The sequence below is a fragment of the Grammomys surdaster genome, unplaced genomic scaffold (assembly GCF_004785775.1).
Source record: "Grammomys surdaster isolate TR1022 unplaced genomic scaffold, NIH_TR_1.0 165, whole genome shotgun sequence".
NCBI classification, from domain to species: domain Eukaryota; kingdom Metazoa; phylum Chordata; class Mammalia; order Rodentia; family Muridae; genus Grammomys; species Grammomys surdaster.
Genome location: NW_021604613.1, coordinates 14112464 through 14126262, shown reverse-complemented (window position 1 = coordinate 14126262; position 13799 = coordinate 14112464). Strand labels below are relative to the sequence as shown.

At 41.7% G+C, this 13799-nt stretch overlaps 1 protein-coding gene and 1 pseudogene across 3 annotated transcripts in view; one reads left to right on the top strand and one right to left on the bottom strand.

Annotated features, from left to right (window-relative positions):
* Abi2 (abl interactor 2) overlaps positions 1-8575 on the bottom strand; it is a 74200-nt gene extending 65625 nt beyond the window's left edge. For 2 of the 3 annotated variants that reach the window (XM_028765614.1, XM_028765616.1), the window contains exon 1: positions 8172-8349. In XM_028765614.1, the coding sequence (XP_028621447.1) occupies positions 8172-8288 (117 nt within the window). In that variant the 5' untranslated portion in view covers positions 8289-8349. Of the gene's footprint in view, positions 1-8171 lie in introns of all 3 variants that reach the window. The other variant, XM_028765615.1, reaches the window with a different exon arrangement.
* LOC114619721 lies at positions 3591-4020 on the top strand (annotated as a pseudogene).
* Positions 8576-13799: the final 5224 nt, after the last annotated feature.

Genomic DNA, 13799 nt, shown 5'->3' with positions numbered 1-13799 from the left:
ATGGATGTTATTTACTCTACAGTCCAGGATGACAAATTCTTCCACTTCTATGTGTCTTACATTCATAAATGCCTCATAGTTTATAGTATATAGATCTTTCACCTCCTTGGTCATGGTGTCTGTTCACAGCAGTAAAGCCCTAAGACACTGAACTTTTTATTTTTAAACTTTGTTTGATGGTGTCTTGATGGCTTTCTGTGTAGAAATCATGCTGACTCCACTGTCACAAAAAAAAAAAAAAATTAGAAAAGAAAAGTTACCCATGAACAAAACCAACTTTTCCAGAGTAGATATCTTTTATTTCCTTTTCTTTTTAAATGGCCTGACTAGGACTTCTAGTATTTTTCATAAATGGTGTCATGTTTAATAAAACTATGAGGGGATGGAGAAAATGCCTCTATGCTTTAAAATACTGGCTGCTCTTGCAGAGGACCAGTATTCACTTCTCAGCACTGGTTAAAAACCATCTGTAACTCTAGCTCCAGAGAACCTGATGCCCTTTAGTGGGCCTCATGAGCACTGATACACATGTGGTGCACAGACATGCACACAGGCAAAACATCCATAAAAATAAAATTAAGTAAAATAAAATTTAAAACTATGAGACAGGAACTCTTGATTCTAATAATAAAAAAAATGTTAAGCTTTTCATGGTTGAGTGTGAATTAGCTGGGCGTTGTCAAAAATGCCTCTAACAAGCTATACAAATAATAATACCTGACAAAACTAAACGTTGACAAGGATGCAGAGTAACTGAACATTTGCTGGTGGAAATAAAAAAATGATACTACAGAAAAGAGTATAGTAATTTCTGTAAAGTTTAACAGGTAGTTTTAACATATGGTTCAATAAACCCACTTTTTTTTTTTTTTAAGCAAAGGGAAACAAAGGTAAAGTAGCAAAAGACTCAGGTCATGTATAACGCCAAAAAAGCCTGATGCCATATACCCATACCAAGGATGATATAGCAATTGTGAGAAATCAATGCCATTCTGCAGCTCAAGTTTTATAGCACAGCTGTGCCTAAAAATAGTACACGCAGAAAGCCTTGTTCCATCACAACTGAGAGGATACAAAACTGACACAGCCTTTTTAGACCAGGAAATGAATGAGAAAAGACTTTGTGGTAGTTTCCCACAAACCTCTCATCTCACAGTACAAAGTGAAAGTGCTGTGCCAAGACTCAGATCTGCTACAGTCAAACTGAATACCACATGGATACATTTAACATTACCAGAGTGGAATGATGGAAGGAGTCATTCACTTAAATTTACTCAAGAGGTAAATGGTTATAGCTGTATTGACTATTGGCTAAAGCTAGATACAACTCAGAAATACAACAACAGATGAGTCACATAAACTAATTAATTCTTTCATATACTGCAACACCACTTGTCAACAAAACAGAATGAAATGACACAGTTGACATTCAAATGCAGTATGTTAAGTGGAGGAAGTCAAACATGAAAAACTAAATAACTGGTAGATCCATTTAGAAGGCATTATGGGAAAAGCAAAAACTACAGGGAAAGAAAGCACTGTGTTTCCCAAGGGTTGGGAATGAAGGGAAGGACTGAATACAAAAGGTATAAAGAAAAGCTTGTATTGTGGAGGTAATATGAGCATAAAAGGTTTTCCTTTGGTTGGTTGGGTTTTTGCTCTGCTAGGACCTGAAGCCAGAGCCATACTCTCTATAAATAGATAGGCACACTTCCATTGAGCTACATCCACAGGGACTAACCTTAAAAATTTATTATTTTTTAAATTTATTTTAAGTGGAACATTTTGGCTTCATGTATGTATGTGTCCCACATGTATTCCTGGTGCCCACAGAGGCCAGAAGAAGGCATTAGATCCCCTAGAACTAGAGTCAGGGATGGTGGTGAGCTACACTGTGGGTGCTGGGACTCTGCAAGAACAACAAGTGCTCTTAACCACTGTACCACCACTCCAGCCTCATTACTTTTATGTCCAAAAAAGAGTTATTTGTACTACAGTTGTATAAAGCTCAACAAACTTGACCTGAGAAATCAATTAAAATATCCATGCTGTAAATGAGTCAAAACAAAACTCAAGATTTTTTGTTTCCCTGTGTTTTTGTATCAATTCATACTATCTGCTAAAAGTAAATAGAAATTAAAATTTTTCCTTACAAAATGACCACATTCTAAAGAATACATGTACAACATTATACCCAAAGGCCAGCAAGATAACTCCGTGAGTTGATCGAAGAGAAATACAAAACTGCTTAAAATATGATTTCATCCTCTAGAAAGTTTGTATCTGGAAAGGAAAAAAAAGACCCACAAAATTAAAGAATGCTTCAAAACAGACTGCATGATTCTACATAATATTTCATGAATCCAAACTACAAACCCGTTCCATAAAAATTTAATCATAAAGTCTAAGAATAGCCTAATTCTTATCCATCTATGAAAAGACTACACTTACACTCACTACCACAGGTTATTATTTCCTAAATTTTAAAAGAAAGCCAAAACAGCCTATACTCAAAACTTTCTACACTACATACTCTACAAATAAGTAAAACAATTTCAGTTATAACAACTATCTAGGGGAGACAGCACTCTGGATAAATGAAACTATCACACATTAATACATTAATTCTATCGTGGTACAAAGAAAAAATAAACAGAAAGACTTTCATTGTTTGAGCAAAGAGACAATTTTGTAGCAGTCAATACTTCAAGAAAAGGCAAAACAAGATGCAACTAAAGACCCTGGATCAACATAAATTATAAGGCTACTGAAATACTTTAGCAGGAAAGCACAGGATATATACACAAAGGATGACATTTTTAAAAGAGCAAGGAGCCCAGGGTACAACTTTCATCTATTTTTACAGTCTTGTCAAAGGTATTGATAGTGTCAGGTTTGTCACTGAAAAGCTATTCACCAAAATGTTTCTCCTGGAAATTAGGATTACTTTCTTAGGATTCGAAGTCTAATCTCCAGGAATTTGCTCTCCCTGATTCAGTCTAGTGTCCACCTATTTAGTTCATTCTTCTCAGTGAAGGCAAAAAAAACTAAAGTCAAGAAGAATGCAATTATGGGTACTCAAAGTTCTACTCTCAATGACTGCCTTCTTCATGCACTTTTAAGTATTTTTTGTTTATGTTTTGTTTTTTGAGATAGGGTCTCACCATATAGCTCAGGCTGTCCTGGAACTCACTATGTCAACCAGGCTGGCCTTGAACCAGAGATCCACCTGCCCCACCTCCTGAGAACTGGGATTAAAGGTGTCTGCCACTAACGCCCAGCTTAAGGTAGACTCTTAATTTTCGTTCCAAATCAATCTATCTTCTAGGATGATTCTTTCAGCACTCAGGAGGCAGAGCATGTAGAAGATCTCTGAGTTCCAGGCCAGCCTGGCTGACAGTCAAGATAATGGTAACTTTTAAGTCCTTTAATATCTAGCTACTTTATATTAATTTTTACAAATAAGCATGTATTCTAAAAATTAACCTAAAAATTTTAATCTTTGCCTTTTTCCAGCACAGAGTTACAGAAAACCTATCTCAAAAATTAATAAGACTTTGTCATAAATAAGTAAATAAATAAATAGGTGGCTGCCATCTCTTTTGCGGCATCATGGCTGCCCTCCGGCCTCTGGTGAAGCCCAAGATCGTCAAAAAGAGGACCAAGAAGTTCATCAGGCACCAGTCAGACCGATATGTGAAAATTAAGCGAAACTGGCAGAAACCCAGAGGCACTGACAACAGGGTTCGGAGAAGATTCAACGGCCAGATCTTGATGCCCAACATTGGTTATGGGAGCAACAAGAAAACCAAGCACATGCTGCCTAGCAGCTTCCGGAAGTTTCTGGTCCACAACGTCAAGGAGCTGGAAGTGCTGCTGATGTGCAACAAATCTTACTGTGCTGAGATTGCTCACAATGTGTCTTCTAAGAACCGAAAAGCCATCATAGAAAGAGCAGCACAACTGGCCATCAGGGTCACCAATCCCAACGCCAAGCTATGCAGCGAAGAAAATGAATAGATGGCTTGCATGCATGTTTTGTGTTTAAATAAAACCACAAAAACTGAAAATAAATAAATAAACAAATAAAGCATGGAATTCCTGACCATTTTTTAAGGTGTTAGGCATTCCATGCTTACAGTAATATGTGGAAAAAATAAACAAAGATATAGAAGTCAGGCAGTAGAGGCTGTCCTAAATTAATTCAGTACTTGTTTTCTTTTGTCTGAGCGCCACATCTTCACTAAGGCAGGGTCTCTCAAGTGAACCCAGCGCTTGCCAACAAGAGTGGCTGCAATTACAGCCAGTTACACTTGAAATTACAGGCAGCCACAATGCCCACCCTGTACTAACAAAGGTTCTAGGGATGTGAATGCCAGTCCTCATGTATGGTTGGTTGTTGGTTGTACAGCAAGTACAACCAATGAACCATCTCCTCAGCACCTACTAAGTCATTTTCGTCATCAAGAAAAAGTCAATCTAAGCATAATAGCCAACACCTGAACTTAATCTCCAATGGCAGGAAGAACACAAGTTCAAGTCAGGCACGGGCAACACAGGGAACCCAGTCTCAAGAAACAAACAACAAAATCATCCTTAGAAGTATTAGCAAACAAACTAGAGTCATAATTTTTATCATCACACTTTAGAAAAGCAATTTTGCCTATGTTTCCCAGAAGTAGATAAAACAAAACTCTTAAGACATAACACTTAAAATTCCAATATTAACTTCATGGACTCCTAGAGAGTAAATATTTACATTTATGTACATTTCTCTACCTGTAGTAACTCTGTGTTCCTTTCCTCTTGTTCAAATCTCACACTAATTAGTATATATTTACTTATTTTATTTCCTAGACATGAAACCAGACACCTAACACTGAATAACAACAATTATATATGATCAACATATTTTTTTCTGCCTTAAAAGTTACATTTCAGCTGGGTGGTGGTGGCCCACCCCTTTAATGCCAGCACTCAGGAGACAGAGGCAAGGGTGTCATCTGTGAGCTCAAGGCCAGTTGGTCTACAGAGCTAGTTCCAGGGCAGCCAAGACTACACAGAGAAATCCTGTCTCAATCACACACGCGCACACACACACACAGAGTTGCAATTCCATACAATAAAATGCTGTTGATTTAGCTGACTGTGGAGCTAGAAACTAAGACACAACACCACCATAAAACGGTTAATTAGCCATTTGCTCAGTGATCCTGCCAATTAACTTTCATGTATTACAGGGTCACAGACAGCATCAGGACTCTGGCTGGTCAGTCATTCTATCACAAGAGTCAGCCAAATGTATAGCTGGCTCTGCACAAATCAACTCTCACCAGAACTATTTATCAATGTACTCCAAACAAATCATGGAAGAAGTATCATCCTGAGAAAGTTCTGCAGTAATAAATCCAGTTAGTTAGTCCCACAGTAGAGGGCAACCTAAGACAAAAGTATAAACTCTACCTCAGATACTAAATTAAAAACAATAGATGGCTTAAAATTCAAAATCCATTTCTAAAAAGTAAGTCTACTTTGAAGTGGACTAGGAGTATATAATTCAGTGGTAGCCTGTATTCTTAGCATGCACAAGACCCTGAGTTCAGTCCCCAACACCAAAAATGAGTAAGTATAAAAAACACACTAACATTGATACTCTTTTAAGCTAGAATTATAAATTTTAAGACAGAGTGATCTTTTCACCTCTCCACTTTATCAATTCATGTACCTTCCTTTACGTGGCAATTATAATCTCAAATTACGGTAACATTCATCTTTCAAAAACCTTTTTCTCTTTTTTTTTTTTTGTTTGTTTGTTTTTTTGAGACAGGGTTTCTCTGTGTAGCCCAGGCTGTCCTGGAACTCACTCGGTAGACCAGGCTGGTCTTGAACTCAGAAATCCACCTGCCTCTGCCTCCCAAGTGCTGGGATCAAAGGCGTGCGCCACCACTGCCTGGCTAACCTTTTTCTTATTAGTTGGCCACAATTGCAACTAATCACTTTTCCATTCCCTAATTTCTCTTCTAACAGACAAGAACTTCCCATAATATTCTACACAAAGCAACAGATGTAACACTTTGAGTCTCTCCTAGCAGCTACAACTCCCTGAAAATAACCATCACCTTTCTACCCACAATTCCCTACAAAGTATGAATTAACTATACTTAGCTTGTTCCTCAGTATCCAATAGGGATTAGTTCTAGGACACACTCCCATCCTACCCCAATCCCCACTCCAACCCCATCTTTGGATACTGAAGTCCTTTACATAAAATAGCATAATATTTACAAGCAATCTATCATAATCCTCCCCTAAAGTTCAAATCTGTACATTACACTATCTAATAAAGTGTAATAAAATAAAAATAATAAATAATAATAAAATGTTAAGTAGTTGTTACATTGTTTGGGAATGACAAGAAAAAGGGAGAATATCCTCCTCCAACAAGAAGGGCTGATGGTACATGGTATTACTATGGATTTAATTCGCTCACAGATCAGTCTCTTGAACTATATTATAAACCCCTGAAGAGTTTAGGAGTGTACCATTATCGACAGTTCTGGGCCAAAGAAGACTGGAAATTAAGCAATAAAACCTTTGAATACTTTCTACATAGCTCTGTATTAGTAAAGTATCTCACAGATATTTGTAAGGGGTTTTGATCAATCTTTGACCTTTGTTCCTACTGAACACACTTTCCACCATCTCTTTTAAGGGGGAAGATTCAATTATGTCTGATTCATTCTTAATACAAATGTTTACAATATGATAATAGAGTTCAGTACATGTATAACCAAATAAAATCGAAGCACATTGTCTTTGATTAATAATGTGGTCCTCAAAAAACTTAAGAACCTATAAATTGCAACATCTGGGTTTTTTTTTTAATTCATACTAAGACTTGAGAATATTTTCCAATACAACAACAGTTAAGGATATCTGCAGAGACAGGAGTAGGAACAAGAACATTAAAATACGGGTAACAGTTTAACACCATGCCTCCATTCCACTTTACCCAAATAATTTAAATGGGGTGAAAAAAATGTAGACACAACTTGTAATTCAGTATAAGCCCTATGGAAAACAAAACATACTGGATTTATAAACCATGAGTTAATTTTTAAAGTGTTTTAATCCACGAAATTTTTACATTTATCCCATGACCAGCTGGTTCTCATCTCACCAGTGCCCCGCCCCCCCACACTTCTCACCTTCCTACACACACACACACACACACACACACACACACACACACACACAGGAGTCCCCGTGCCAAACCAATCATCATGGGAAAAAAACTAAACCATGTGGTTCGCTTTCCTAATTCTTTGTGAAAATAGTCATAGTTTTTCCCAAAGGAAAATTACCTATTCTAACGGGAACTGAGAAGGAAAAGCAGATCATTATCCGTTTCCCATTCTCCACAGGGAGGAAAAAAATGATATTAACTTGCAATAAGAGACAGCCGTTCCATGCCGGGCAGTGGTGGCGCACGCCTTTAATCCCAGCACTTGGGAGGCAGAGGCAGGTGGATTTCTGAGTTCGAGGCCAGCCTGGTCTACAGAGTGAGTTCCAGGACAGCCAGGGCTACACAGAGAAACCCTGTCTCGAAAATCAAAAAAAAAAAAAAAGAGACAGCCGTTCCACCATGTCCCCTTTACAGCCTAAAAACAAATTGTTTAAACTTAAGGGTTAAGAATTTTTGTTTTGTCGTCAGGGTCCACTCGCAGGAATGGAGAAGTGAGACATTTCACTTTGCAGGAATAGGACCCCCCTTAAAAAAAATGATCCCTCGGAATTTGGGCAGGAGGCAACCTATCCCTCTATCATACAAGCCTGCCATCGAGCAAGATTCCGTTATACAGAAAATGCCACTCTCCACCTCCACCGCCATCCGGAACACTGACAGGAGAGGACTGCGGGGGCGACCGGGCAGAGGAGAGGGGGCGGGACGCCACGCACTGCACCTCACCGCACCGCACCGGGGACTCGCACGGGGCTGCTGGGGCCTTCTGCCGACCCCGTTTCCTCCAGCCGCCGCCCTCGCCCGGTCCCCACCCCGGCGCGGCTCCCGGGACCGAGTACCGCGCGGCCTCCTCAGCTCGCCGTCGCCCCGCGCGCCCCTCACACCCCGCGCCCTGCCGCGCGGAGCCGCGCGAGGGGCCGCGTCGCACCTGGATGTAGTTGTTCTCGCAGTAGTCGGCCACCCGCTCCAGATTCGTGTAGCTGTCGAAGAGAGCCCGGCGGCCTCCCGGGATTTCCTCTTCCAACAGCATCTGCAGCTCCGCCATCTTCACATCCTCCTCTTCCTCCTCCTCCTCCTCCTACTCCTCCTCATACAGCCCGCAGAGGCAGCGGCCGCGACGCCGGGGAGAGGAGGAGCAGCGACGAACGCGGCGGGAATCGGGAGGAGCGAGCAGCTCCCCCACGGCGCGCGACACGGGAGGGGGCGGCGGGGACGGAGGCGGGGCGCGAGCCGACGGGCCCCGAGAACGGTCACCGCGGCGACGGGCGGACGGACGGGCGCGCGCACGCGCGCTCTCCTCCCTCCGCCCCCCAGCGCCCGAAAAAGATTCCCACCCGCGCCGCGCCGCCCCTCCCCCACTTCCGGCGTCTCCTAGCGACGGGAGGGCGGGGGCCGGGATGCGCGCGGGAGCGGGGCTCCCGGTTAACCCTTCGGCCCCGCGCTGCCTTCCCGGCTCTGGGAGTCTTCAGCAGCCTTTGTTAGCCATGGCGGGAATGCGCCGCAGCTCCCTGCTGCTTCCCGCCGTCGCCCCCCCATCTTCACCTCCGCGCTACACCCGGGGCCGGAACCCTGTGGAGGTCATCTGCCTGAGGAAGCTCTCCAGGCCCCTGTGGAGGCCTAGAGAGAGGGTACAGTCTCTTCACAAGCTCTGTGACAGATAACACCTCATCAGAACCGGCAGAGCCACTGAACTTCCAGGCAGCTCTGAATGCCACCTTGGACCTCTTCTTCTTCTTCTTCTTTACAAATTGCAGTTACCTAATCCCAAACCCATTTATTCATTCATTCATTCATTACCTCCCTCCCCCCTGTCCTCTCTTTCTTCTTGGCATGATTCCTGTGTAGACCTGGCTGGCTGGAATTACAGCCACATGCTGTGGTTGCCCAGCCTGGGCCTCCTCTTCACTTGACTTTTTTCAAAATTTCGATGGTGGTTTTGCTTGTACTAATTTCTTTATTCACATGGTTATGGCATGAATAAGATTAAGCGCACAATGACAAACGTGCGTTTTTCAGATTAAGTACTACAAATTCAAGGTAGTTCATCCTGATCTTGTAATCCAGATATCTAATCTTTTTTCATAAATATGATTGCCCCACATGGTGAAACTTGAAACAAATAAAACTGACACCTTCTGAGATACTAAGACCACAATCCTTGTTAGTTCTGTGGAAACCCAAAGGGTCTTAGAGGGATAGTTTAGGATTTCAACCTTTACTGTCACTTGGCCTCCTAGGATCAATTTTCAGATCATGAGGGAACAATTATACATTCCTTAAAAAAAAAATCAAATGCATACTTTCACAATTTATGGAGTAAACCCTGTGTTGTTACATTAGCTCTATGACAAATACATTACCAATGTGTTGTCTGCTTTTGCTGCAGCACTTAAAACAGTATTTTTTTATTGGATATTTTATTTACATTTCAGATGTAATCCCCTTTCCCCATTCCCCTCCCACCCAGGAACCCCCATCCCATCCCCCCTCCTCCTGCTTCTATGAGGATGTGCCCCCACTCACCCTTCCACTCCCACCTCCCCACCCACGAATTCCCCCACACTGGGGCATCCAGCCTTCACTGGACCAAGGACTTCCTCACCCACCTATGCCTGACAATGTCATCCTCCCCTACATATACAGCTGGGGCCATGGGTCCCTCCATATGTGCTCCCAGGCTGGTGATTTAGACCCTGGGAACTCGGATTGGTTGTCATTGTTGCTCTCCTCATGGGGCCACAAACCCTTTCAGCTCCTTCAGTCCTCACTCTGACTCCTCCATTGGGAACCCCATGATCAGTTCATTTTTTTTTTTTTCTTTTTTTGTTTGGTTGGTTGGTTTGGTTTTTCGAGACAGGGTTTCTCTGTGGAGTTCTGGCTGTCCTGGAACTCACTCTGTAGACCAGGCTGGCCTCAAACTCAGAAATCTGCCTGCCTCTGCCTTCCAAGTGCTGGGATTAAAGGCTTGCACCACCACCACCCGGCCCATGATCAGTTCATGGTTAGTTGTGAGCATCTGCCTCTGTATATTTCAGGCTCTGGCAGACCTCTAAGGAGACAGCTATAGCAGGCTCCTATCATCATGCACTTCCTGGCAGCCACATCAGCATCTACCTTTGATGACTGCACATGGGATGGATACCCAGGTGGAGAAGTCTCTGGATGGCCCCTCCTTCAGTTTCTGTCCCACGCTTTGTCTCCATATTTGCTCCCATGAGTATTTTGTTACTCCTTCTAAGAAGGACCGAAGCACCCACACTTGGTCTTCCTTCTTCATGAGCTTCATGTGGTCTGTGAGTTATATCTTGGATATTGCGAGCTTTTGGGCTAATATCCAATTATCAGTGAGTACATACCATGTGTGTTCTTTTCTGATTGGGTTACCTCACTCAGGATGATACTTTCTAGTTGCATCCATTTACCTAAAAATTTCTCAAATTCATTGTTTTTAATAGCTGAGTAATACTCCATTGTGTAAATGTACTAGCTGAGTAATATTCCATTGTGTAAATGTACCACATTTTCTATATCCATTCCTCTGTTGAAGGACATCTGGGTTCTTTCCAGCTTCTGGCTATTATAAATAAGACTGCTATGAACATAGTGGCGCATATGTCCTTGTTATATGTTGGACCATCTTCTGGGTATATGCCCAGGAGTGGTATAGCTGGGTCCTTAGGTAATGCTATATCCAGTTTTCTGAGGAACTGCCAGACTGATTTCCAGAGTGGTTGCACCATCTTGCAATCCCACCAACAGTGGAGGAGTGTTTCTCTTTCTCCGCATCCTCTCCAGCATCTACTATCACCTGAGTTTTTTATCTTGGCCATTCTTACTGGTGAGAGGTAGAACCAACCTCAGGGTTGTTTTGATTTGCATTTCCCTGATGACTAAGGATATTGAAATTTTCTTTAGGTGCTTCTTGGCCATTCCAATTTCCTCAGTTGAGAATTCTTTGTTTAGCTCTGTACTCCATTTTTAATAGGGTTATTTGGTTGTCTGGAGTCTAATTTCTTGAGTTCTTTGTATATATTGGCTATTAGCCTTCTATCAGATGTAGAATTGGTAAAGATCTTTTCCCAATCTGTTGGTTTCCATTTTGTCCTATTGACAGTGTCCTTTGCCTTACAGAAACTTCGCAATTTTATGAGGTTCCATTTGTCAATTCTTGATCTTAGAGCATAAGCCATTGGTGTTCTGTTCAGGAACTTCTCCCCTGTGCCTAGGTATTCAAGGGTCTTCCCCACCTTCTCCTCTATTAGTTTCAGTGTATCTGGTTGTATGTGAAGGTCTTTTATCCACTTGGACTTGAGCTTTGTACAAGGAGATAAGAATGGATCAATGTGCATTCTTCTACATGTTGACCTCCAGTTGAACCAGCACCATTTGTTGAAAATGCTGTCCTTTTTCCACTGGACGGTTTTAGCTCCTTTGTCAAAGATCAAGTGACCATTGGTGTGTGGGTTCATTTCTGGGTCTTCATTTGTATTCCATTGATCTTCCTGCCTGTCTCTGTACCAATATCACGCAGTTTTATTTTTAAATGATGATGTGGTCCAGCCGGATCTATTGTTCACTACTTTAAACACCTGTCTTAGTGTGCATGTTCTAAGTGTGAGAAGCTTGTTAAAAACAAAAGGGAGAGCTGGGGTTTGTAGCTCAGTGACAACTGCGTTTAACCGTGTGTGGGGAAAGAAGAGAAACCTAAGGTGTGTGTAGGGGGATAGTTATGTATAGGGCACATACACTTGGTTCAGAAAATGAGGTATAAACAGGTGAAAAACAAACATCAGATCATACTCTTATACAAACCAATAGATCAAAAAAACCTATGTTGATGGATCTGGAGAGATGGCTCAGCCATTAGAGCACACACTGTTCTTCCAGAGGACCAGAGTTTGGTTCCCAACATCCATGTCATACTGTTTACAATCGCCTGTAACTCTAAGGAGATCCAATACCCTGCTCTGGCATCCATTGGTACCTGCACTCATGTGGCATATACCCACATAGAATCACACACATAAATAAAAAGAAAAAAATTTTAAAGAATTTGTTACTGTAAAAATCATAGTTTTCATCTAAAAGGAAGTAGGAGAGGGTTTATTCTGAAGCCATTTGAGTGACCATGGCCAGGGAACACAGAGTTAGGTTACCCCAAATTTCATGTTCCAACGTATAAACAGCTTCATCACATTCTTTGTAGTTTTACAGAATAAAAGTTGTAAGAGAAAGCAAGTTTAAAATACATTGGTGGGTACATCAGAGAGGCAAGTACATCAAGATCAGGGGAGCCTTTCTATGTACTCAAGATGCTATCTCATGACATTCTTAACTTTTATATTGGTTGAAGCTAGTTGCCTGCCAAGTTAATAAATACTAAAAGATTTCCTTTTATCTGTTGTCACGAGATGTTAGTTCCGACTTCGTGGGGGAGGGTTGTTTGCAAGGAATAGGTCTCTGGAGGGCCAGAACAGCCCAAGATAAGAGAATTGGCCTCTGGACCTGCATTATTCCAGTCTTTCCACAGTACTGAAATTCTAAGATTTATTTATTTTATGCATATGAGTACACCACCACTGCTCTCTTCAGACACAGCAGCAGAGGACATCAGACCCCATCACAGATGGTTGTGAGCCACCGTGTGGTTGCTGGGAACTGAACCCAGAAATTCTAATCAGCGTCAGCCAGTCTCTACAAACACAGATTTCTTCCAGTTTTCCTTCACCGCCAGATGCAGCCTCTATTCAAGTTTCCTTTCACCAAGCCTACAAGATAACTTAAAAGCAGACAGGGTCCTTCCCTGACATACTTCTTCTTGACTAGCATTCTTTCAAATACTGCCTAGCAATTATTCCAATAAACAAACGTCCTGAGAGAGGATTCATCAAATCACCCAGGGAGAGCTGGAACGCTTTCTCTAATTTGTGACAGCTTCTTTGGCTCTTTAAGGATTCAGAACTAGGACTGTAGCTCAGTGGTAGAAAACTTTGTTATTGTCATATAGCCTTTAAAACTCAGAAGCCTGAGGCCCCAAGGATGTAGGCATACATTTTTGCTGCCACTAAGAAGGATTTGAGAGATAGGTAGGTAGATAGATAGATAGATAGATAGATAGATAGAACAAAAACCTATGAAATACTCCACAATTATTAGGGTCTAGGACCAGATTGTGTATCTCTTGAAAACTAGGTTAATGTCCATAATTGAAATCTACTCAATTTTAAAGATTTTCAGATAAACTGTTATGGTAAGACAGAAACTCATTTAAGCCATCAAAAAGTGACAAGATAATAATACTTATTTAATGTAAACTCCATTTGAATAGAAACAAGCAAGCCTCTGGGGCAAGAAAACTTAAGAAAAATAATTTTAGCTGGATGGTGATGGTGCACACCTTCAATCCCAGTGCTCTGGAGGCAGAGGCAGATGGATCTCTGTGAGTTGGAGGCCAGCCTGGTCTACAGAGATAGTTCAGGACAGTCAGGGCTACACTGTAAAACCCTGTTTTGAAAGCAAGCAAGCAAACAAAATGCCCCAGAATAACCTATCTCTG